This window comes from Dasypus novemcinctus, chromosome 5 (assembly GCF_030445035.2).
Source record: "Dasypus novemcinctus isolate mDasNov1 chromosome 5, mDasNov1.1.hap2, whole genome shotgun sequence".
NCBI lineage: Eukaryota > Metazoa > Chordata > Mammalia > Cingulata > Dasypodidae > Dasypus > Dasypus novemcinctus.
The window spans coordinates 110260634-110284700 of NC_080677.1; the positions used below are offsets into that span (position 1 = coordinate 110260634).

Consider the following 24067-nt stretch of genomic DNA (forward strand, 5'->3'; position numbering starts at 1 on the left):
TAATAGCAACTATAAACAAGGGTTGAGACTAGGCTAGAATAACCATCACAATTCTAAGTATAAACAAGGACTGGGACTAGTTCAGGGAGTTTCAGGTATTATGTTTTGACTATTGTACAATATATTGAAAAGTTTAAAAAAGCGTCTATATAATGATTTAGTAGTCACAATTTGTTAATTCTTAACTCTCAGTTACAATAAGAAAAAATATTTTTAATGAAGAATGCAACAAGTGCTGTAAATAGGATGGATATGAGTGAATTAGTCAGTTGGAAATTTGTAATAAAATACCCTTCCAGGAAGAAAAAGAAAGATAAAGCCAGGGGCTATGGAGCATAGTTACACAAGTGCCAAAAATCTTAGGACTTCTAGAAGGAGAGAAATAAAAATTTCAGAAGGTAAAATAATTGAAGAAGTAATGGAGGTAAATTTTCCAGAATTCAAAAATAAATAAATGAAAGGATTTTCTCTAGTACCAAATAGGACAGAAAAGGGAAATTCATAAAATTAATGATATCAAAGACAGAAAATTCTCAAAGGTTTCAGAGAGAAAAAGCAGATTACCCAGCTTGCTTTGGGATTAATTTGCTGTTCTTTTTCTGGTTCTTCCAGGTGTGCCAATTAAATCTTCATTTTAACTCTTTCTTTTTAACATGAGCACTGAGGGCTATAAATTTGCCTTTCAGTACTGCCTTTGTGGTGTCCCTAGATTTTGAAATGTTGTTTTCTCATTTTCATTTGTCTCAAGATAATTGCTGAATTTTCTTGTAATTTCTTCTATGACTCACTAATTATTTAAGAGTGTGTTGTTTAATCTTCATATATTTATGGATTGTCTTTTTCTATGCACTCTTGGCTTCCAGTTTCATTCTGTTTTGATCAGAGAAAGTGTTTTGTATAATTTCTATCTTTTAAAATTTATTGTCTTGTCTTGTGACCCAACATATTGTCTACCCTAGAGAAGGATCCATGAGGACCCCTTTCTCACATCTTACACAAAAGTTAACTCAGAATTGATCAAGGACCTAAATGTAAAAGTGACAACCACAAGACTCCTAGAAGAAAATGTTTGAAAACATTTTCAAGACCTTGTGGTAGGCAGTAGTTTCTTAAGCCTTATAGCCAAAGCAGGAGCAACAAAAGGAAAAAAGAGATAAATGGGACCTCCTCAAAATTAAACACTTTTGTATCTCAAAGGACTTCGTCAAAAGGGGAAGAAGGCAGCTAACTCAATGAGAGAAAATATTTGGCAATCACATATCTGACAAGGGTTTAATATCCATGATATATAAAGAGATCATACTGTTCAACAATAAAATGACAAACTACCAGAATTAAAAATGGGCAAAAAACTTGAAAAGACAGTTGTCCAAAGAAGAAATACAAATGGCAAAAATACACATGAAAAAATGTTCAACATCACCAGCAATTAGGGTACTACAAATCAAACTACAATGCAAAATCATTTCTTACCTATCAGAATGGCCACTATTAAAAAGATAGTGAACTGCAAGTGATGGAGGGGATGTGAAGAGATAGGAACTCACTGTTGGTGGGAATGTATTAATAAAATAGTACAGCCACTGTGGAGGACTATTGGGCAGTTCCTCAGGAAATTGAATATAGACTTGCCATGTTACCCGGCAGTATCATAGTACTAGGTGTATACTAAGAAGAACTGAGAGCAGTGACACAGACAGACATCTGCACACCAATGTTCACAGTGGCATTGTTCACAATTGCCAAAAGTTGGAAACAGCCCAGGTGACCATCAACTGATGAATGAGTAAACAAATCATGGTGTATACACATGATGAATATTATGCAGCTCTAAGAAGAAATAAAGTTGTGAAGCATATGACACATTGGATGAACCTGGAGGTCATTAAATTGAGGGAAGCAAACCGAACACAAAAGGACAAGTATCGTATGGTTTGTACTATTATGAAATAAAATATTGTGTAAACTCATGAAGTTAATAATTACAAAAAAGGTCACCACAAAATAGAATGCGGTTAGAGAATGGAAAACTGAGGGTTAATCTGTGCAAAAGTGGTGAAAAAGTTGTTTGACTAGAAATGGTGAAAGCACGCAATTGTGTTTGGAACTAGCAGAGCTATTACATTGGTATGACAGTGGTAGAAAGGGTAAATCTAAGGTCATGTATGTTAGTAGAAGGAAAGCTAAAAAGTGCATTAATAACACGGGACACTATAACATAGTGAAACATCAGGTAAAATATATGACTTTTTATGAAATATAAATACAAATAAACTAGAGAGATGAGAACAGAATAGCAGCTATGTATGGCAGGAGAAACAGATTAAGAGATGTTGAGTTTTGTTTTTTATTATTAGAATAATGAAAATGCTTTAAAACTGATTGAAGTGATTAATGCACAACTATGTGATTATACTAAATACCATTGATTATATACTTTGGATGGATTTACGCTTTATTAATATGCACCAGTAAAATTGTTTAAAAAAAATTTTTTTAAAGGCAGATCACCTGCAAAAGAATAAAAAATAGATATGAGGCAGCTTGACAGCATTACTGAATGAAGGAAAGCAGTATTAAACTACCCAATGAGAACAACTTTGAATCAAGATAATTTTTGTCCTCCCAACTTTCATTCAAATATGAGAGTGAAATAGCAGTATTTTTAGGCATATTTGTCCTAGAAAGTTTGCCATATAAATACCTACCCTGGAAACCCTTTTGGAAGCAGGAGTCAAAGAAAAATCGAGGAGATATAGTGCAAGTATGCAATGACTGCTGATCAGATTATCTTGGGAAAATTTGTTGCCTGGGGAAAAAAAAAAGACACTAGGACCACTAGGGAGAGGGAATGGAACACCATATAGAATCAGGTATTGTGATTAGACCCATAGGTAAGAAAATAGTCTATATTATTAAAGCTTTTTCATTCCAAATGTCTTATCCCAGCCTCAAAGTCTAATGGATCTTTCTTTCTGGCTTCATTCATCTTCTTTTGTCATGTATCAGTGCCATTGCTTCTTCTATCCAATGTAATTCTCCTTCTTGGGTTCCTTTCCTTGTTGTTGTTAGACTGTCTCCAACAAATAGTTTATTCATATACAATTACATTTATTTTAATACAAATACATTTATTTTACCCTCATTCTTATAATTGCTGGTTTAACTGGAAATAAAATAGTAGTTACATGTTTCTTTTTTTCTCAGAATTTTATAAACTCATTGCTCTGTTATATTTTAGCATTCATCGTCATTCATTAAAAAGTGTCAGTTTGATTCTTATTACTCTATCTGCAATAACCTGCTTTTTTCTTTTCTGGAAGTTTTTAGGGTTTTTCTCCTAGTGTTTTGAAAGTTTCACTAGGATGTGTGTAGCTTTTTTTTTCTCTCCCCTTCCCCACCCCCCCCTTGTCTGCTTTCTGTGTCCATTCGCTATGTATTCTTCTGTGCCCGCTTGCATTCTTGTCAGAGGCACCAGGAATCTGACTCTGTGTTGCATCATCTTGCTGCGTCAGCTCTGTGTGTGTGTAGTGCCACTCCTGGGCAGGCTGCACTTTTTTCATGCGGGGCGGCTCTCCTTGCAGGCTGCACTCCTTACATGTGGGGCTCCCCTATGTGGGGGACACCCCTGCTTGGCATGGCACTCCTTGTGCGCATCAGCACTGCACATGGGCCAGCTCACCACATGGGCCAGGAGGCCCGGGGTTTAAACCCTGGACCTCCCGTGTGGTGGGTGGACGCTCTATCCATTGAGCCAAATCTGCTTCCCCTGTTGACTTTTTAATTAGACATGCTTGTCACCCAGTGTGTTCTTTCAAGTGGGACACATACTTGGTTCTTTATTTAAAGGACATTTTCTTTAGTTATTTTTTTCACATTCTCCTCTCCTTCAGGTATTTTCAGACATATTTTATTACTTTCATGGAGTTATCCTCTGTGTCCCTTATCTTTTCTTTCATAATTTCTCTCTTTTTGTTACATGGTCTAGAAATTCATCAGTTTTCTCTTGGGATCCTAAACTCTGCTTTTAACTGTATCTGTTATGCTTTCATTCCATTGTTTAATATTTTTGTCATAGTTTTACTTTTTAGTATTTAATATTGTTTCTTTTTATGACAGCATATTCTCATTTTACGTTTACTAGAAGCAGTTCAGGAGTTCCCACAGTCTATGCCTGCTTTTTATATTTCATGGCTGTATTAAAAAGTTTTCTGTCTTTTATCCCTGGTGAATTGAGCTCTGTTTTCCTTGGCTGTGATTTCTCTGTCAATATAAACCCAACTGCTTTCTTTCAAGAGATTCCTCAAAATTTCTTATCTTGTCATAATCTTCTTTTCCAGTGCTATTCTTTTTTTTCTTTCTGCTATAATAGCATTTCAGCCAATTTAGTGGGGTGATAGGAAAGAAGGACTGTCTATGTATACCCTTGAGGTTTTTTGTTTGTTTGTTTTTTGTTTTTGTTTTTGAGTTAGGACAGTAATTTTTTCAGGCAGGGAGGGACAAGAAATGGAAGAGAATAACAGATCAGGGGTTTCAGGTAGAGAGGACAGGAGTGAAAAGTGATAAAGAGGGCTGATTTACAGTCTCCAATTCCCCATTATAGATTTCAAATGCCCAGGTTTACTTGTGTGGCTACATGGCAGAGGAAGAATATAGAGAGCAGTGTGCAGAGGGCAGGAACGGGACCAGAGACCAGAGAGTAGGAGAGCGAGCTTAGGCCCTGTGCCTGCCTTTTGAACCATTATTTATTCTACCTCTTTGCTAATGGCAGGGAAGGGTTTCCAGCTGTTTGCTGTTTTGATTAATTACCCCACCCATCAATTCCTTATGAGGCCCCAATGATAAAATCCTTGGAGGAATTTCCAGGGCTTCTCCTGGCTTCCAGAGGGAAGTTTTTGTTCTAGATAGCAGGATCTTGGGGTGTTTTGTTTGCTGTCTGAAACCAAAAATTTCAGTCTTTAGGTTTCATAAGCAGCTTCTGTTAGTAATAAAATTCAAGGCTCTAAATGTCTACTAGTGCTACCCAGTAGTTCTTTATGTGTGTGTATATATATATATAAACACACACATATAGATATATTTTACATTTTCATTTTTTTATTATGAATGTACTAAATTGCCATTACAGATGAAAAATATATGTGTATACATTTGCATATTCTTACATGCATGCATATACATATATATGAATTCTTGAACAAAACATTCACATGCACACACACACATACACAAAGAAATGAAGAAAAAGATGAAAAATTAATCCCCTGCCCCTGGCTGCTTAAGCAAATACCATGAAAAAGTTCAGCTTAAACGGTAGGAATTTATTTGTTCATGGTTTTGAGACCTGGAAAATGTCCACATCAAGGCATAATCTAGGCAATGCCTTCTTCCCAAAGACAGGCATTATGAGACTGGCTGCTGGTAATCCTTTGTTCTCTCTTGCTTGGCATGTCACATGGTAAATCACATGGTGGTGTCTGCTGGTCTCTCCCTTCTCTTCTGGGTTTCATTGATTTCAGCTTCTTGCTTCCTTGGCATTTCTCTCTGTAAATTTCATTCTCTTATAAAGGACTTCAGTATTAGGATTAAAACCCATTCTAATTTGGGAAGGTCATACTTTAACTGAAGTAGGGTCATTAAAAGGTTCTCCTTAACAATGAGTTCACACCCACAGAAATGGATTTACTTCAAGATCATGTTTTTCTGGGATACATACAATTCCAAACCACCAGTGTGTGTATACACACACACACACACACATATAGATGTATTTTACATTTTCATTTCCTTTAATAATGCATTAAATCTCCATTAAAAATAGGAGAAACCTATATATATGCACACATATATATGAATACCTGAACAAAACATTCACCAAAAAAAGATGAAAAATTACATTTTTTTTCTTCTAGTGTCAAAGAGATGGCAGAAAATACAATTTATAGTTATTCAGAAATGAGCCCTTAATAAGTTTCTTTGAGAAATCTATATATTTTTTTGAAGGCAGATATGAAAACTTTATTTTTGGTTGTTTTTTCTTGAAATGTCTTTTGCATTTTTACTGTATGTAGAGTAGAGTTTTAAGTAAGTCCAGTGTACAATCTACTGTATATAGAGTAGAGTTGAAAGCTTAAGTCCAATTTACAAAATTTAGGCAAAAGGCCTTTAACATAGATTCATTCAGCATAAGTTTGAATTAAATCCCTGAACTTTAGGGCATCCTCAAACATAGGTTTACATTTTTATTTTTAGAGTAAAAAGTCTAAAATGCTCTAATTCTTATAATCCCTAGTTTTAACTTTGTAACTATTATGTCAGCAAAATGGTTTAAAAGCAATTTTATATATAGTGCCAATAAAACTTATCTTTTAGGTAAAGTAAAAGACTTGTTGAATATCAAAGATCAAAGAAATGTGTAAAATTTCTAATATGTTCTTGTAATAAAAATGATGTATTATTGTAATTCCTATAATAAAGATTTTATGAGCATGGCATGATTACCTCCTGTATTATGAATCTGCCCACTGTTCCTTGTCATTTCTCTATTCTATTTCTAAGCTGGGTCTATCTAAGCTAAATGTAACTATATGTAAAATGAAGCATGTAAAATTTGGTCTTAGCCATTTTCCCACATTTTTGTATCTCATTCTCTCCTTCAATCCAATACTCCTTTAATCTTTGCTTTTTGATGACACACCATTCTATACATTCATACCCTCATTTTGTAAAATTTAAAATTTCTTTCCCTCTCCACTGATTGCCATTCCACCCAAAAATTTCCATTACCTCAGTGGGTTCCAGTCTAGGTGTTTTAAAGTAAATGGTTTATTGATTCATAAGTTGTCCCTGATATTTGCATTTTCAAAGAAGATTATTGAGTAGGAGTCAATAAATATGTTCTATAAATGTTCAGATAGGAAACCCAGGCCATAGTTTGCTAACCCTTATTAAAGAATTCTTGGGATGTAGATGTGACTCAACCAGTTGGGCACCCACCTACCATATGGGAGGTCCTGGGTTCAGGACCTGGTGCCTCCTAAAAGAAGATCAACAGACGCTGCCCCTGCCACTAGCAGATGCCACAAGACAACAGACATTGCAGCCCATGGGGAGCAGATGTGGGTCAGTCTGCTGGGCACTCACCTCTCATGTGGGAGGTCCCAGGTTCGGTTTCAGGTGACTCCTGGAGAAGGCAAGCAAACACGAGAGACAGATGAGAGAACCATCTGGGGGAGGGAGGGGATAAATAAGTAAATAAATTCTTAATTCAAAGGCTTAGTTCTAAGGCAAAATGTGATGAAGAAATACAGGGAAGCAGATTTGGCTCAACGGATAGAGTGTCCACCTACCACATGGTAGGTCCAGGGTTCAAACCCAGGGCCTCCTGATGCATGTGATGAGCTGGCCCATGCACAGTGCTGATGTGCGCAGAGTGCCCTGCCACACAGGGGTGTCCCCCATGTAGGGGAGCTCCACACGCAAGGAGTATGCCCCATAAGGAGAGCTGCCCAGTGCAAAAAAAAAGCGCAGCCTGCCCAGGAGTGGCGCCGCATGCACAGAGAGCTGATGCAGCAAGATGATGCAAAAAGAGACACAGATTCCCCATGCCACTGACAAGAATACAAGCGGACACAGAAGAACAGCAAATGGACACAGAAAGCAGACAACTGGAGGGTGGGGGAAGGGGAGAGAAATTTTAAAATATATATATATGACAGTAAATTAGGCAGAGAAATCTGAATTTTAGTCCTTGAATCACAGTGTAGGCAGATGCCCCTTCCCACCACCACCTTCTCACTTATGAAAGGGATTCCTTTTCTGTTTTATCTTCCAGTAATATATAAAGAACAGAAGTCAAAACCTTGGCATATTAGTTTTGAAAGTTTACCAAACTCTATTAAGAAAATATAAGTCTTAACCACCAAAAACTGGCACAAGGGTTTAAGTCATTAGATTAGTTCCATGTATTTGTATATAAATATAAAACAAATATTAATATGTGTTGCTATATATATGTATGTATACATTTAAATGTGTTTGTATATTATTTTATATATATATATTTAGTATGGAATCCGTTTGAATAGTTTCTAAAATGTCTTAGATTTTGAGTAGGAATGTAAAAGGATGTCTGAATTTAATTAAACTAGAAAAAAAATACTGAATTATTTGACCCTGTTAAAATGGATAAAGAAGCATCAAGGTCACCATTGTATTCTAGATCGATTTAAATATTTTTTTCTAATCTTATGTTTAAAATTTTGGGGCATGTGTAAAAGAAAGTGTTGAAACAATGTTTTCTTAGATCCATGGCAAATATGTTGCTAAGTATCTGAGTCCATGAGGTGTTCTTTTAAATATATATCATATTTTAACTAACATTTCAAAATAAGAAGAGAAAAATTTCTATTTGTTAATATCAGTGTTCCACACATTACTAGATAATGCAGAGTAACCACCAATTTTTAATGGATTTCTTAGAAAAATCATTAACTCTGGGGCGTTCAAACCAATTAGGAAGACAAAGTGACATTTTAGACACCAATTTTTTTTCTTGGAAATGATGTCATTTCATTGTATGTCATGACAAGATATTTTAAATTACTCTAACCTGACTAAATAAACTGGTGTTTCACATTTTGTCAACTTTTTTGCTTTCCGGGTCAAGCTTTGAATATTTTTTCTCTACTATTAAATTAGAGCTGACTCATAATAAATCAGTTGATTAAAGCATTACCCTTTAATATATAAATGATTACACTGCATGCCTCTTTCTACCCCTTTCCTCTCTCTAGCTCCATTTTGGTAATTAGCATTAATTTAATTTTTCCACAAATGGTTGAATAGCTATAATGTGCCAGGATTGATTTAGGCGCTGAGAATAAAATAGTGAAGAAAACAATTTCTGCCCCTGTGAAACTTACAGTCTGAAGGAGGGAGAAGGGAATATACAGTTGTTTATTGTTTAATAAAAATGTTATGTAGTCAGAAGTACACAAGTAGAACAGAATAAAGATGAATTAATCTTTTAAAGAGTAAGTACAGTTCTGTCTTGAATGTGAATATTGTCCTCTTTATCTCCTTCAATTTATAGTTCCAATGACTGGATTCACACAGAGAGCAACCATTGATCCAGAACTGAATGAAATACATGTTTTATCTGGACTCAGCAAAGACAAGGAAAAAAGAGAAGAGAATGTCAGAAACTCATTCTGGATTTATGACATTGTGAGGAATAGTTGGTAAGAAATGCTTGTCTTTGCTGAAATCTGAATGTAGCATTTATTTGAGGCTGTTGGTTTATTGTCAAAAGGAGAGAGAAATGGGAAGCTTATGTTAACTTGTGATGCACATTTAAAAGTCAACATTGAAGAAAAGTCAGTATGGTGCCTATGTATACAGTGACATTTATTGGATTGATTTTATGTCTGAGCTGTTCAATTGGAAGATGGTTTCCAGCCTGGGAGTCCAGAGGATTGTGTTTTAGTGTAGGTTCTGCTACCAAGTGGATGTTTGACTTGAGACATATTTTTGTTTTAACACCCCCAGGTCTTAAGTTTTGTAAAATAAAGATATTTGCCTACAGCAGTGTTTCCCAAAGTGTGTTCTAAGAAGCATCAATCCTAGAGGATAACAATAAATGTTACTGGAAAAAGTAATCTTGTGGCCACATCAACTTGGGAAATGTTAGGGTAAACAGATTCTTTTAATTGTAGACCTTCTCAGAGCTTTTAATAAGCCAATATGTATGGTGAATCTCCAGTGAGGGGAGGATATTAGCATTTCCAAACTAGGGCCCTTCTGTCACAGAACATCTCACAGAACTGGTGCTTCACATTTTGCTTTGGAAAACACTGGCCCAGGGGATAAAACTCTTACTGTTATTACTGCAGAAGTGACAATTCTGCACAAGAGAAACACTTCAGAGAACCACCTTCATTAGGTAATAGAGGGTGGTTCTCAGCAACTAAGGAATTTGTTATTTTATAAACAGGACATTTATTTATAGTCAAAATGAAAGTAATTTACTGTGAGTCCTTTTATTGTGAAAAGACAGAAAATATGCCATCTCTTTCAACCTTTAATTTGAGCCTTTTTGTTTGTGAGTTTTTGGAAGTTCATAAGTAAACTTTTTGGGGGTCATTAAAAAGTTCAGAACTCAGTTCTAAGAAATTAATATTTTATTTAAGTGACTAGCATTTTAAGATTTGGTATGAGCAAATTTATAATTTTTTTCTGTTGATAATTAGACATACAATTAATTTGCTTCTAATTTTTTAGAGTAGAATATCTTAAAAGCAATATCTTGCAGGTCTTGTGTCTATAAGAATGATCAAGCTGCAAAAGATAATCCAAGTAAAAGTCTCCAGGAGGAAGAACCATGTCCAAGATTTGCCCATCAGCTTGTATATGATGAGTTACACAAGGTATCCTGAATTCATTTACCTGTAAACATTCATGACCTACAATCTAAAAGAACCCAAAATTACATCTTTTTTTTTTTTTTTTTAATTTATTTATTTCTCTCCCCCCACCCCTGTCCTAGTTGTCTGTTTTCTGTGTCTATTTGCTGCGTGTTCTTCTTTGTCCGCTTCTGTTGTTGTCAGAGGCACGGGAATCTGTGTTTCTTTTTGTTGCATCATCTTGTTGTCAACTCTCCGCATGTGCAGCGCCATTCCTGGGCAGGCTGCATTTTCTTTCACGCTCGGCGGCTCTCCTTACGGGGCGCACTCCTTGTACGTGGGGCTCCCCTACGTGGGGAACACCCCTGCGTGACACGGCACTCCTTGCGTGCATCAGCACTGCACATGGGCCAGCTCCCCACAGGTCAGGGAGGCCCAGGGTTTGAACCGTGGACTTCCCATGTGGTAGACGGACGCCCTAACCACTGAGCCAAGTCTGCTTCCCCCAAAATTACATCTTTTTCTGATTGTTTTTAAGTGACTTTTAAAAAATAATATATAAAATACATAGCAGTCATTCAATATCACTTCTTCCTAAAATTTCTTAAGATACTAAAATTTTGCCTACTCTGTAAATCCTATCACTTTTCCTCTTTTCAGGGTGCTCAGTGTTTGCTTCTTAGCTGTATAGATCAGATACATAGGATGACCTATATTTCTGCAGTATGAATATCCACATAAAAGATATACAGATTTCAGCGTTTGTTTAGTTGTCTCACAATACAAAAAGATTTCAAATTTCCTCATTTGTGTAAGAAATTCTTTTATCTTTATTTCTCCTATGCATGTATGACATATCTTTTCCATCAGCCTAATGAAAACAGTCCTGCATTCTAAAGTTCTATTGTCACTAATTGTTTAGAGTGGTTTCTTTAACTATGTCTCCCTTAAACTTTACATATAGTTTAATGATTGGACTCAGTTATAAGTTGTAAATAGAGCCTTTATTCTTGCCATTTTAGGCCATAGATAATTAAATTTTATATTATACTGTTTGAGATTTCTATGTAAAAGAGATACCATGAGAGTAAGAGTTCTTTCTCTTAGTATCTCCCAAATTAAAAGGTAAATGAATTACCATCTACAGGATAGAAATAATATCTCTATTGTATTATACCATTGAATATTAATGTTTTCAAAATCTCAGGAAATGCTTCAATGTTTTTATTAAGTAAAGGATATCATTAAAACTGTACTTAATGATTTATATAGGATTTAAACTAGACTATAACAGTGAAATCATTACTGCACTCCTTTTATGTTTCTGTTGTGGCATTAGTTAAATAATGGAATAACACTTTTGAACTTAATTCACAAAATATATGTTCCACTTAATATTTGGCATTATGTCTAAAGGAATTAAGGATATTAAATTTTTAAGTTTCGAGTTTTCTGTTAACCCTGAGTAATTTAGCATGTGTGTCAGAACTTCTAAAACATATTTGTTGTGGTCAACACTTGATTAGGTTGATAATCCCCATTATGCATTGTTCTCAGCAAACTCTTTGTCTTGGATTAGCTTCTATCATTAGTTTTGTTTTTAGTCTTTCATGGTTATTGAAATTGTGGGACTACACTTATTTTCATATAAAATTTACTTAAGAAAGCAGCTTTGTGCTTTATTTTTATTTTTTTTTCTCTCCACTGCCCCTCTCCGTCCCCCTCCCCAGGTGTCTGCTCTCTGTGTCCATTCACTGTGTGTTCTTCTGTGTCCGATTGGATTCTTGTTAGTGGCACCAGGAATCTGTGTCTCTTTTTTGTTGCATCATCTTGCTGTGTCAGCTCTCCGTGTGTGCAGCGCCACTCCTGGGCAGGCTGAGCTTCTTCTGCACGGGGCAGCTCTCCTTGCGGGGACACACTCCTTGCGCATATCAGCACTGCGTGTGGGCCAGCTCATCACAGGGGTCAGGAGGCCCTGGGTTTGAACCCTGGACCTCCCATATGGTAGGCGGATGCTCTATCAGTTGAGCCAAATCCGCTTCCCTGGTAGCTTTGTGCTTTAAAGTAAAATGGAAACTTGAGAAAATTGAGAATTCTTCAGTAAAAATGCATTTGTTTTTATTTTTTACTCCATAAGGCTAAGAATATTACCTGTTACTGCTACCAAAAGGAAGAAATTTTGCTATGATGTTTGCAGTTTCTTGAGTATTTTTTAAAATCTCATTTGTTTTCTTGGTTATAGGTTCATTATTTATTTGGTGGGAATCCAGGAAAGTCCTGCTCTCCAAAAATGAGATTAGATGACTTCTGGTCACTGAAGTTGTGTAGACCTTCAAAAGATTACTTACTGAGGCATTGTAAATACCTCATAAGAAAACACAGGTATAAAAATAAATCACAGAAAACTTTTGATTAATATTATCAATTATTGTTGGTATTATCTAAGCACTGGAGATATGACTTTCTCTTTGGAAATTGAATTATATCATAGAAATATTATAAAGATCATAAATTTTGTGAATACCCTATTATCCTGCTTATTTTTGCTTTCCTCTTTGAAAAGAAGATAAAAACAAGATATGTATTGATGCTAAAAATTTCTATATATGAGTGATTTTGCTTATGAAATTTTGCAACTGTTAAAATAATGGGAATAATTTCCCTGAAGGTGGTGTACTTATGTTGTACACCAAGACCTAGCCATTACAAGTTAGTCTAGCTCTAGATTATTGACATCTGCTTGACCTGTTGATAACTCTCTTGACAGTGACCATAGAGATATAATAAACTATATAATGTCTTTATAATTTGATGTTTTGGAGTATAACCTCAAAATATGGCTAAAGTTTCACATCTTTACCTTTACCATTTAATTGCAAAATCATGTAATCAAACATTTTCATATATATTTCCTGCATCATGTTTATTTTATAGCCTTAGTAAGTGATAATCTACTGACAACTGTAGAAAAATGCCCTTTTGGTAAGTGATAGTGTTAGATGGTAATAGAAATTTATAGTTTGGAAGGTTAGTCTTTAATGATGGTAATAACTAACATTTATTGAGCAATTATTCCATGGTAGACTCTGCACATTATTCTTACAATAAGCCAGTGGAGTATGTATTTTACAAATGGAAAAAGGGAGATTTAACTGGGTTATATAATTCTTCTAAGGTCAGAGCCAGAATTTGATCCTGAATGTTCTGACACTAGTACTTAACTACTTCACCACTATGTATGTGTGTGTGTGTGTGTGTACACACATACATAAGAATGTATTTTTTGTATTTTTACTTATTTGTGTATTATATGTATAACAGATAGGTAAAATCTCTCTCTGAATGTATAAATTATATGTGTGTTCACTTATAATTATTCTCTGCTTTTAAAGTAGTACTTGATAGATAAAATAATAAGGTATTTTGAGCATTATTGTGGATAATTAGTTTATTTGCTATAGAATCTAGGAAAAATGGTCTGAATTTGTACATTGGCTAGATGACTAGGGTAAAACTTTGTTTTGTTTCATTAACAAAATTTAAGCTTAGGGTAACTTCAACTAATGCTTATATTGCTGAATTTTCATTTCTTAGTGTTTTGCTTAATGTTAAATTTTGCTTTTAAACCAATAAGACTTATTTGGGAGAAATTACTGTGTTGGTTTTCTACTGCAAATAATATCTGGTAGTTGGAATGTTAAGTTGAGCTTTTTAAAAAAAATTTCTTTTTTTTTAATGTATATAGAAGTTTTAATTAACTTTATTGTAAAAGTGTGGAACTGTACAGAGTTGATGGTAACTCATTATAGTGAGTAAAAGCTGGTTTATAAGTGGAAATGTGGATGAAAATGGTAATCTAAGGATGTAAATACCATTGACAGAATGCTGGAGAGTAATCTAGGAACTGAATAGCACAGTAAACCCAGAGATATATGAGAATTTTGGCTGATGTTACAGATGCAAAACTGTCCTTTGTTAGCTAGAGCAAATGTACATCATTATTGCAGGGTGGTGGGAATATGGAGAGGCATGGAAAAAATACAACTGGAATGACCTATGGCTGTGGTTAGTAGTAATGTAATAGTCTTCCATCTGTGCCAAAGATATACTGTGTTGATAATGGAGGAGTATGGAAAATGTGTGCCAAATGTACACTATGGACCTGGCACTAATCAGAAAATATTATCTCTTTTTTTTTTTTAATTTTTCAAAAATTTAATTGCCTTTTTTAAAAAAGATACATAGATCACAAAAAATGCTACATTAAAAAATATAAGAAGTTCCCACATACCCCCACACCCCACGCCACTCCTTCCACGTCAGCAATGTCTTTCCTCACTGTGGCACATTCATTGCATTCGGTGAATACATTTTGGAGCACTGCTGCAGTGCATGGATTATAGTTTACATTGTAGTTTACACTCTCCCCTAGTCCGTTCAGTGGGTTATGGCAGGATATATAACATCCAGCATCTGTCCCTGCAATATCATTTAGGACAACTGCAAGTCTCAAAAATGCCCCCTCACCCCCCATTACATCTCTTTTTCACTCTCCCTGCCCTCAGCAACTACCATGGCCACTGTCTCCATATCAATGACACAGTTTATTCCATTGCTAGAGATACAATAGTTCTATAGTAGAATACCAGTAAGTAGACTCTAAACCATGTTTTATTCCTCCATCCTGTGAACCCTGGGATGGTGATGTCCATTCCATCTCAAAATTGAGAGGGGGCTTAGATCCCACATGGTTGATGGACGTAATTCTCCTGTTTGCAGTTATAGGCACTCTTGGTTCCCTGGTGTGGTAGATGACCATCTTCATCTGTTAACTAACCTGGGTAAGTCCAACAAACCGGAGAGTAGGAGTTCCAACACTGCTGAGGCTCAGGGCCCAAACTTGACCTTAGCCCATTAGATATTAGAGATTGTTGATTAGAATTCATTTGTAAGTATTTTCCTCCGGCTTTCATGTGTGTGCATGAACATGTGTATGTGTCTGGACAAAGCACATAGAACTGCATAACAAAAGGTGAATTGTATTGAATTATTTTTAAACTAAGTATGAAAGAAGGTAAGGGGTAAAAAGAACATAGACCAGGTGAGATAGATTGATAACAAATATCAAGTTGTTGAGTTTAAACCTAAAGGCAACAGTAGTTACAAAAAAGTAGAAGTGGATCTATTTCTATTAAAAACAGATTGTCAGGGGAAGTAGACTTGGCCCAACGGATAGGGCATCCACTCACCACATAGGAGGTCCATGGTTCAAACCCCGGGCCTCCTTGACCCGTGTGTAGCTGGCCCATGTGCAGTGCTGATGTGCACAAGGAGTCCCGTGCCATGCAGTGGTGTCCCCAGCACAGGGGAACGCCACACACAGGGAGTGCACCCCGTAAGGAGAGCCGCCCAGCATGAAAAAAAGTGCAGCCTGGCCAAGAATGGAGTTGTACACACGGAGAGATGATGCAACAAGATGACGCAACAAAAAGAAACACAGATTCCCAGTGCCGCTGATAAGGATAGAAGTGGTCACAGAAGAACACACAGCAAATGGACACAGAGAGCAGACAGCTCGGGGTGGGGGGAGACGAGAGAAAAAAATAAAAAATAAATCTTTAAAAACAAAACAAAACATAGTTAGAATGAGATTTTTTTTAAAAACCTGTAGTGTATGTTATTGATGAAAGAAAAGGCACATCTTAAATATAAGGATACAGGGAATTTAAACAATATAATATTTGTCTAATATGATAAAATTAGACAAAGCAGACTTTAATGCAAAAATTATTACTAAGATAAATTTAGTAGGGCATTTCATAAAAATAAAGGATTCAATCCTGCTGCTTCTCTCCCCCCACCTCTGCCTCAGAAGGATGAGTAAGTCCCTCCATCTCCTGGCTCTCCGCCTCATTAACAGTGGCTCTCAAAGCAGGAGTTATAGACCTGTGCCCAGTGAGCCACACGACACATCCCAGGACGTACCACCAGCCTTGCCCCCTCCACCCATGTCTCCATTGGTCTCCACGAGGGAATGATGCCCTCGCTTACCACCCACAGTGGAAGTGGCAGCAAGTCAGGCAGCCTACCACCTACTTCAGGCTCCTGGGGAAGTGAGGAAGCCGTTGAAACTGCTGTACTGGCTTCTCAGCACTCCATAACTAACACCAGCACTGTCCACACTGAGGGCCATGAGGCAGATTCTCGAGGTGATTGACAAAAAGCATGGGAACCTGGAGAAGAAACAGGGCAAACTAGATGATTACCAGGAAGGAATGAACAAAGGGGAGAGGCTTAATCAAGATCATCTGGATGTGGTGGTATCTAAGTACCAAGAAGTCATAAATAACTTTGCATTTGCAAAAGAATTACAGAGGGTTTTCATGGCATTAAGTCAATATATTCAGAAAACAATAATGAAAACAGCACATCAGGAGCAGCTTGTAAGAGAAAAGGCTGAACAGAAATGTTTGAAAACTGAACTTGAGCTGCAGTCTTTTGTGGACAAAATTGGGAAAAGATGATGGGAACTGACCTGAAACAAGGTTTGTTTTTTTTCTAAATTTATTTATTTATTTCTCTCCCCTTTCCCCCTGTTATTTGCACACTCTGTCCATTCTCTGTGTCTGCCTACATTCTTGTCATGCAGCACTGGGAAACTGTGTCGCTTTTTTTGCTGCATCATTTTGCTGCGTCAACTTTCTGTATGTGCAGCACCACTCCTGAGCGAACTGCACTTTTTTTATGTGGGGTGGCTGTCCTTGTGGGGCATACTCCTTGTGTGCCGGGGACACCCTTGTGTGGCATGGCACTCCTTGCACGCGGCAGCACTGTGCATGGGCCAGCTCGCCACATGGGTCAGGAGGCCCTGGGTTATGGATCCTGGACCTCCATATGGTAGGTGGATACTCTATCAGTTGAGCCAGAACTGCTTCCCCTGAAACAAGTTTTGAGTAGTGTGCTAGTACTGACTCAAGAGGAATTGTCACTATTGAATGAATTCACCTGTGGGACTTGCTGGAAGAGAAGGGAAAATTTGTATGTGGAGCAACCTATAAAGCTCTACAGGAAATTGTTTACTGTGTTTTCCAGTTAAGCTACTTTGACAGAACCCAGAACCACCAGAATGGGCTGTGTGAGGAAGAGTAGGCAGCCTCAGCACCTATAGTTGAAGACCAGGTAGCTGAAGCTGAACTTGAGCCAGCAGAAGAATACACTGAAGAAAGTGAAGTTGAATCAACAGAGTATGTAAATAGACTGTCTATGGCAGAAACACAGTTCAACAGCAGTGAAAAAGCGCAGGTAGGTAAGTGGACAGTTGAAACAGCCGAGGTGGTAAATTCACTGTGTCAGCAACCACAGGCTGCATCTTCTTCAGTACCAGAGCCCCACTCTTTGACTCCAGTGGCTCAGGCAGATCCCCATGTGAGAAGACTGCGAGTACAGAACCTTATGGCACAAATGCAAGAGCCCTAAATTTTCATACAGGATTCAGTGCTGGATTTTGAAAACCAGACACTTCATTCTGCCATTATATCTGTACAACCCATGAATCCAACATAAAGCATGGACGTGTCCCATCTGGTTTGCCTTTCAGTTCATTCTTTTTGAGACTTGCTCAACCTAATCAAGTTCCTGTACAACCAGAAGCTATATAGGGTCCTTTGGTTTCATCCACAAGTGTGGGATACATAGCATCTCAGCCCTTGCATCAGCCTTCTCATGCTACAGAGAAACGACCACAAAAGGAACCGCTTGACCAGATTCATGCAGCAGGCTCTTACAGACCAGACTACAGCATCATCATCTGCTCCTGCTGCTGTTCAGCCTCAGGTGTTCCATGTGGGACAAGCAAACCTTTATGTAGCAGTGGAGTCAATGTAAATACAGATCCATTCTAATCCAGGCAAATGGTGTTCAATATGAATGGCTTAGTTCCTCCTGTTAATGAACCAGTAACTTTAGAGCAGCAAAATCATTACCAGGATAGTTATAACCAGAGCTTTTCCAGTCAGCCTCACCAAGTAGAACAAACAGAACTTCAGGAAGAACAGCTTCTAACAATAGTTGGCACTTACAGTGGTTGCCAGGACTAGCCCCATCAGGTGATTGTTAACCACCAGCAGCCTTCCCCACAGAACACTGTATTTCCACATAGCAGTCAGCCCTGGTACACCAGCCGTGGCATGTCTCGTGGGGACCTCTGTGGTGCTAGAGGCTTGATGAATGGATACTGGTGCCCTGCCAGTGGATTCAGAGGAGATTGTGATGGTTACCACACTTTGTTCTTTACCCTCCAAACAGTGGTTATACACAATCTCAGTTCAGTGCTCCCCAGAAGTACTCTGGATAGCAGCACATTTCAAATGAGGCTCTGAGCAGAGTGGACCACAGGGAGTTCCACAAGGTTGTGGAGGGCCCCCAAGATCCAACAGAGGGATGCCACAAATGAACACTCAGCAAGCAAATTAATTTGATTCACGGGATTATGTTTAATCACCAAAAATACACTGGCCAGTGTGCCATAATATGTTATCAGAAGAACTATTATCTATTTGTTCTCCCTTTCAGGAAACTTATTATAAAGGTACTGTTCCATCCCATAAAGACAGGACTACAATTGTCAACTATGTATTACCTGGATATGGAAGAAAACTATTTTTATTCCGCATGTTGTCCTAAGTGTCATCTTGAGCCTTGCACATGATACTCAGGTTCCTTACCCTTGCTTAGGAGTAAAACATTTATATTTATAGGGTGAAATATCTTCATAGTTATTTGATGGTTTGGAAAAAGCAAGGTTGGCTTTTCTGACATTGGATAAAATCTACAAGTCAGCCCTAGTTTTGTTCAATGGTAATTTTTTTTTTATTTCTCTTCCCCACCTAACCCCCCACCCCCGCCCCAGTTGTCTGTTCTCTGTGTCTATTGGCTGCGTGTTCTTCTTTGTCTGCTCTCGTTGTTGTCAGCGGTAGGGGAATCTGTGTTTTCTTTTTTTTTGTTGCGTCACCTTGCTGTGTCAGCTCTCCGCGCGTGCGGCGCCACTCCTGGGCAGGCTGCACTTTCTTTCGTGCTGGGCGGCTCTCCTTATGGGGTGCACTCCTTGTGGGGGACACCCCTGCACAGCATGGCACTCCCTGCGCGGCACAGCACTCCCTGCGCACATCAGCACTGTGTGTTGGCCAGTTCCACGCGGGTCAAGGAGGCCCGGGTTTGAACCGTGGACCTCCCATGTGGTAGACGGTCGCCCTAACCACTGGGCCAAGTCTGCTCGCCTTATTCAATGGTAATTGACAAAACTAAAATATATTCCAGGGAAGCGAATTGTGGCTCAACTGATAGAGCGTCTGCCTACCATATAGGAGGTCCAGGTTTCGAACCCAGAGCCTCCTGACCAGTGTGGTGAGCTGGCCCACATGCAGTGCTGATGCATGCAAGGAATGCCCTGTCACGCAGTGGTATCCCCCACGTAGGGGAGCCCCACGTGCAAGGAGTGCACCCCGCAAGGAGTGCTGCCCCATGCAAAAAAAAAAACAACCCACCCAGGAATGGTGCTGCACACACGGAGAGCTGATGCAGCAAGATGATGCGAGAAAAAGAGACACAGATTCCCAGTTCTGCTGAGAATGCAAGCAGACACAGCAAATGGATAAAAGGGCACCGACAATGGGGGGGGGGGCGGCAGGGAAGAGGAGAGAAATAAAATCTTAGAAAAAATAAAACAAAATAAAATATATTCCATATATCCCATGAAAGGAAGCTGGAAGGAGTGGAGTGTGGTTTGGCAGATCCAACTGCATTTCACAGCTTTTTCAGTTAAATTGGAGCACTGTACGTTTAAATGCATGTCAAATTATGCATAGCCCCTTGATCACACATTTAAGGCTGGCTATCAGTTTTAACACAGCACCATTTATCATCTGGCCAGACTACCGTGGTTTAAAACATATATATGTAAATTGCTTTTTAATAGCTGGCATTGTATAAGACAAAGCCAAAATGTAAATTTAGGCTTTGATTGGCACTTTTTGAAAAGTATGCAGCAAATATGGCATGTAATCTGGATGGCTGCTTCTGTATTTAATATGACCTATTTAGTTATCTTTTGAACACTTAACGGTTTCTTTTTCAATGACTATTGTAAGGGCTGGTACTATATGTCATTCCTTATGACATGTACATGGGATCTTGCTTTGTTGTCACCTAAATTGGTGCAGTTACTGATAAAGATCTTTAATGGATACTCATAACACTTTTGGTCACATGTCTTTCCTGTAGCCTGAAGGTTTTTAAAAGAAAAAAGATATCAAATGCCTGCTGCTACCATCCTTTTAAAGTGCTATCTTTTGAAAAGCACCAGTATGTGTTTTTGATTGATTTCTCTGTTTAGGGAAATGACATTTGGTAGTTTCGGTTCTGATGATATAAGCAAAACAAATAAAACATATTTATAAAAGTTGAAAAATAAGTAAAAAAGGATACAGGTTAACCAAGAATAAGTATATACTTCATAGCCTAAAATATATCAATTAAAAATGCATAGAATTGAAAGGAGAAATAGACAAATAATCCATCCCAGTGGGAGATTTAATATCTTAGTAAAAGATTAAACAACTAGACCAAAAAAAATCAATAATTATATAGAAGATTTGAAAAACACAATTGACAAACTTCACCTAAATGGTTTATATGGAGCACTGTGCCTAACAATTACTGACAGAAGACCCATTCTTTTCAAGTGCACATGGAGCATTTATAAAGTTTAAACCTGAATTGAAGGGGAAATTTTAAATAATTAAAAAATTTTAAATAAAGCATTTATAAAGGTTAAACATGAATTGAAGGGGGGAGATTAAATAATTAAATAATGGGAAATTACAGCTGGAGATTGGATATCTCCAGTTCCAAACTCTGGACATTGTCCTTCTAATATTTAAGTGATTTTTCAATATAAGTGTAGCAGTTTGATATGGTTATGAATTCCAAAAATAGATATTGGATTATGTTTGTAATCTGATCTGTACCTCGGCCTCATTGAGTTATGATTAGGGCTTTAATTGGGCCACGTCATTAGGGCTTTGAGTCCCCACCCCTTGGTGGGGACAGAGTTGGGGGTTCTTAACGTTGTGAGTTTTGATGTTGGAGTTTGATGCTGAAATCTTAAGCTGGAGCCCCGGGGAAAGAAACAGAGCCATTTGCCTGATAGTCTACAGCTGACCTTGTGGAGGTGAGCCCAGAGGAACCCAGGAAGCCTGAACCCTTGCAGACGTAGGCAGCCATCTTGCTCCAGCATGTGAAAATAGACTTTGGTAAGGGAAGTAACTTATGCTTTATGGCCTGGTATCTGTAAGCTCCTACCCCAAATAAATATGCTTTATAAAAACCAACCAATTTCTGTTATTTTGCATCAGCACCCCTTTGGCTGATTAATACAGTAATATACTGGCCTTTCCTCTGGCTTTTAATTGAAAAAGTAATGGGTGTTTAATAAAGTAAAAAACTAAATCCCCCTCCCTCCCAAAACATTGAATCATTCATCATCCCACCATTCAGAGATAATAGCTGTTATTATTTTGATGTATAGCCTTAGAACTTTTTATTATAACATATGTACACATGTAGATTTTTGCTTGTTTAACTGAAAAATAAATCATATAGCCTTGTAATATATTTTTCAACAAATACTATATCACAGACATCTTTTTACAATGTTAATAAATGCAAATTAAATTATAATGGTTGCATAGTAATCCACTCTAGTAATTTCCTTAATTATCCTCTTGTATAGTATATTTAGATTTTTCCAGCTTATTTGTTATTAAAAATAATAATGTGCTAATATTATTATAAACTTATATTTTCACATAAAAACATCATAGTAACTTGTTTTAGTAAAACAGTGAAGGTGTATAAAGAATAAAAGAATAACCAATAAAAATCATTTAAATTTTTAATATATGATGAAAACCCTCTAGCAAATCTTATGACTGTGAGAATGAATCATGAAATAAATGAACTGAAATTGAATTTTTTAATGATTATTAGCTAAGTTTTTATCAACACATTTAATTAGCTGCTTTACAAGATTTTGTAGATTTTGGTAAGGCATAAAATAAAAATATTTTCCTGAATGTCAAAATTGGAATGGAGGACTTGGCAATGGCATTTGAAACTGCCAAGTAACTGGTAAAAACTGGAACACATTTGCGAATAAAGTGGTCTACAGCATTTCAAATCAAATGGCAGTGGTATACAGCCAACAAAAACAGAAGAGTAGTTAAAACACAGACCCCATGGAGTGGACCCCATGGTGTGATTTGGCGAATAAGCAACCTTTGAAATTTACTGTTATAGGAAAATAAATATGATAGCCCATCTTAGAACTTAACCCAGAAAAGCCCTTGAAGGAGACGTTAAAAGTTAATAAAGATTTTATCCAGATATATAGTTTGTTTTCAGTTAGAGTAATTACAGTAGCAAAACACTATGGAACATAGTACTCTTCTTTTCAGTTAAGATTGCTTTTTGCCTTTACTTCTGAGAGCTAATGTATTAATGTTTGAAAAAATACTAGATCATATTCAAGTCTTCTCGTTTAATCTCTCTGGAGATCACTTTGTTATTTTGTGAAACTGTAAAAGTAGCCACATAAGGGTCTTTAATAGGCATCAGTAAAACTATTTAAGAAATATTTATTGAGTACCTAAAACATGGTGGATATTGTTCTACGCTCCAGGGACATAGCAATGAGGAAAACAAACAAGAATTTCCATTAAGTTTCCATTAAGAGAGATTAACAGGAAACAGATGTGGCTCAAGCAGTTGAGCACCTGCTTCCCACATGGGAGGTCCTGGACTCAGTCCCATGTTCCTCCTAAGAATAAAAAAATAAACAAGCAAACAAACAAAAACCAACTCAGGGGAGCTATTGTGGCTCAGTGTTTGAGTGCCAGCTTTCCACATAAGAGGTCGTCCCTGGCTCCAGTACCTTAAAAAAGAGAGAGAGAGACTAACAATGAACATAATAAGAAAGAATTAGTATTGTATGTTAGGTGAAAAGAACTATGGAAAAAAGCTAAAGCACTTTAAGAGACACCGTTTGCAGGTGAAGAAGTTGAAGGATGCAATATTTAAATAAGAATATTAGTATAGACCTCCCCAGGCAGGTTTTTAGCAGAGACCTAAAGGACATGAAGAAATGAACCATGTAGTTATTTGAGAGGGAAAGTATTCCAGATAGGTAATACGCAAAACTCTAAGGGGGGCCTGGAGGGGAGTGGATGTGGCTCAAGCAATTGGGCTCCCATCTACCATAGAGGAGGTGCAGGGTTAATTCCTGGGATTTCCTGGTGAAGGCAAGCTGGTCTGCACGGCCACCTGGCCCAAACAGAGAGATGGCTCATGTGGAGTGCTGGCCCACATAGGGTTTTGGCCCATGCAGGAGTGCTGGCCTGCACAGAGTGCTGGCCCACACAGAAAGCTGGCACAGCAATATGATGCTACAAAAAGAGACACAAAGGAGAGACAATAAGAGACATAGTAGACCAGGGAGCTGAGGTGGCACAAGAGATTGAACGCCTCTCTCCCACTCCAGAAGGTACCAGAATCGGATCCTGGTGCTGCCTAAAGAGAAGACAAGCAGACACAGAAGAACATACAGCAAA

At 37.5% G+C, this 24067-nt stretch overlaps 1 protein-coding gene and 1 pseudogene across 4 annotated transcripts in view; both read left to right on the plus strand.

The window, feature by feature from the left end:
• MKLN1 (muskelin 1) overlaps window positions 1-24067 on the plus strand; it is a 453286-nt gene that overhangs the window by 396572 nt on the left and 32647 nt on the right. For all 4 annotated transcript variants that reach the window (XM_058297366.1, XM_058297367.1, XM_058297368.2 and 1 more), the window contains 3 exons: window positions 9095-9242; window positions 10313-10427; window positions 12646-12785. In XM_058297366.1, coding sequence (XP_058153349.1) covers window positions 9095-9242; window positions 10313-10427; window positions 12646-12785 — 403 coding nt within the window. The remainder of the gene's footprint in view (window positions 1-9094; window positions 9243-10312; window positions 10428-12645; window positions 12786-24067) is intronic.
• LOC105747043 (caprin-1-like) lies at window positions 14036-22052 on the plus strand (annotated as a pseudogene).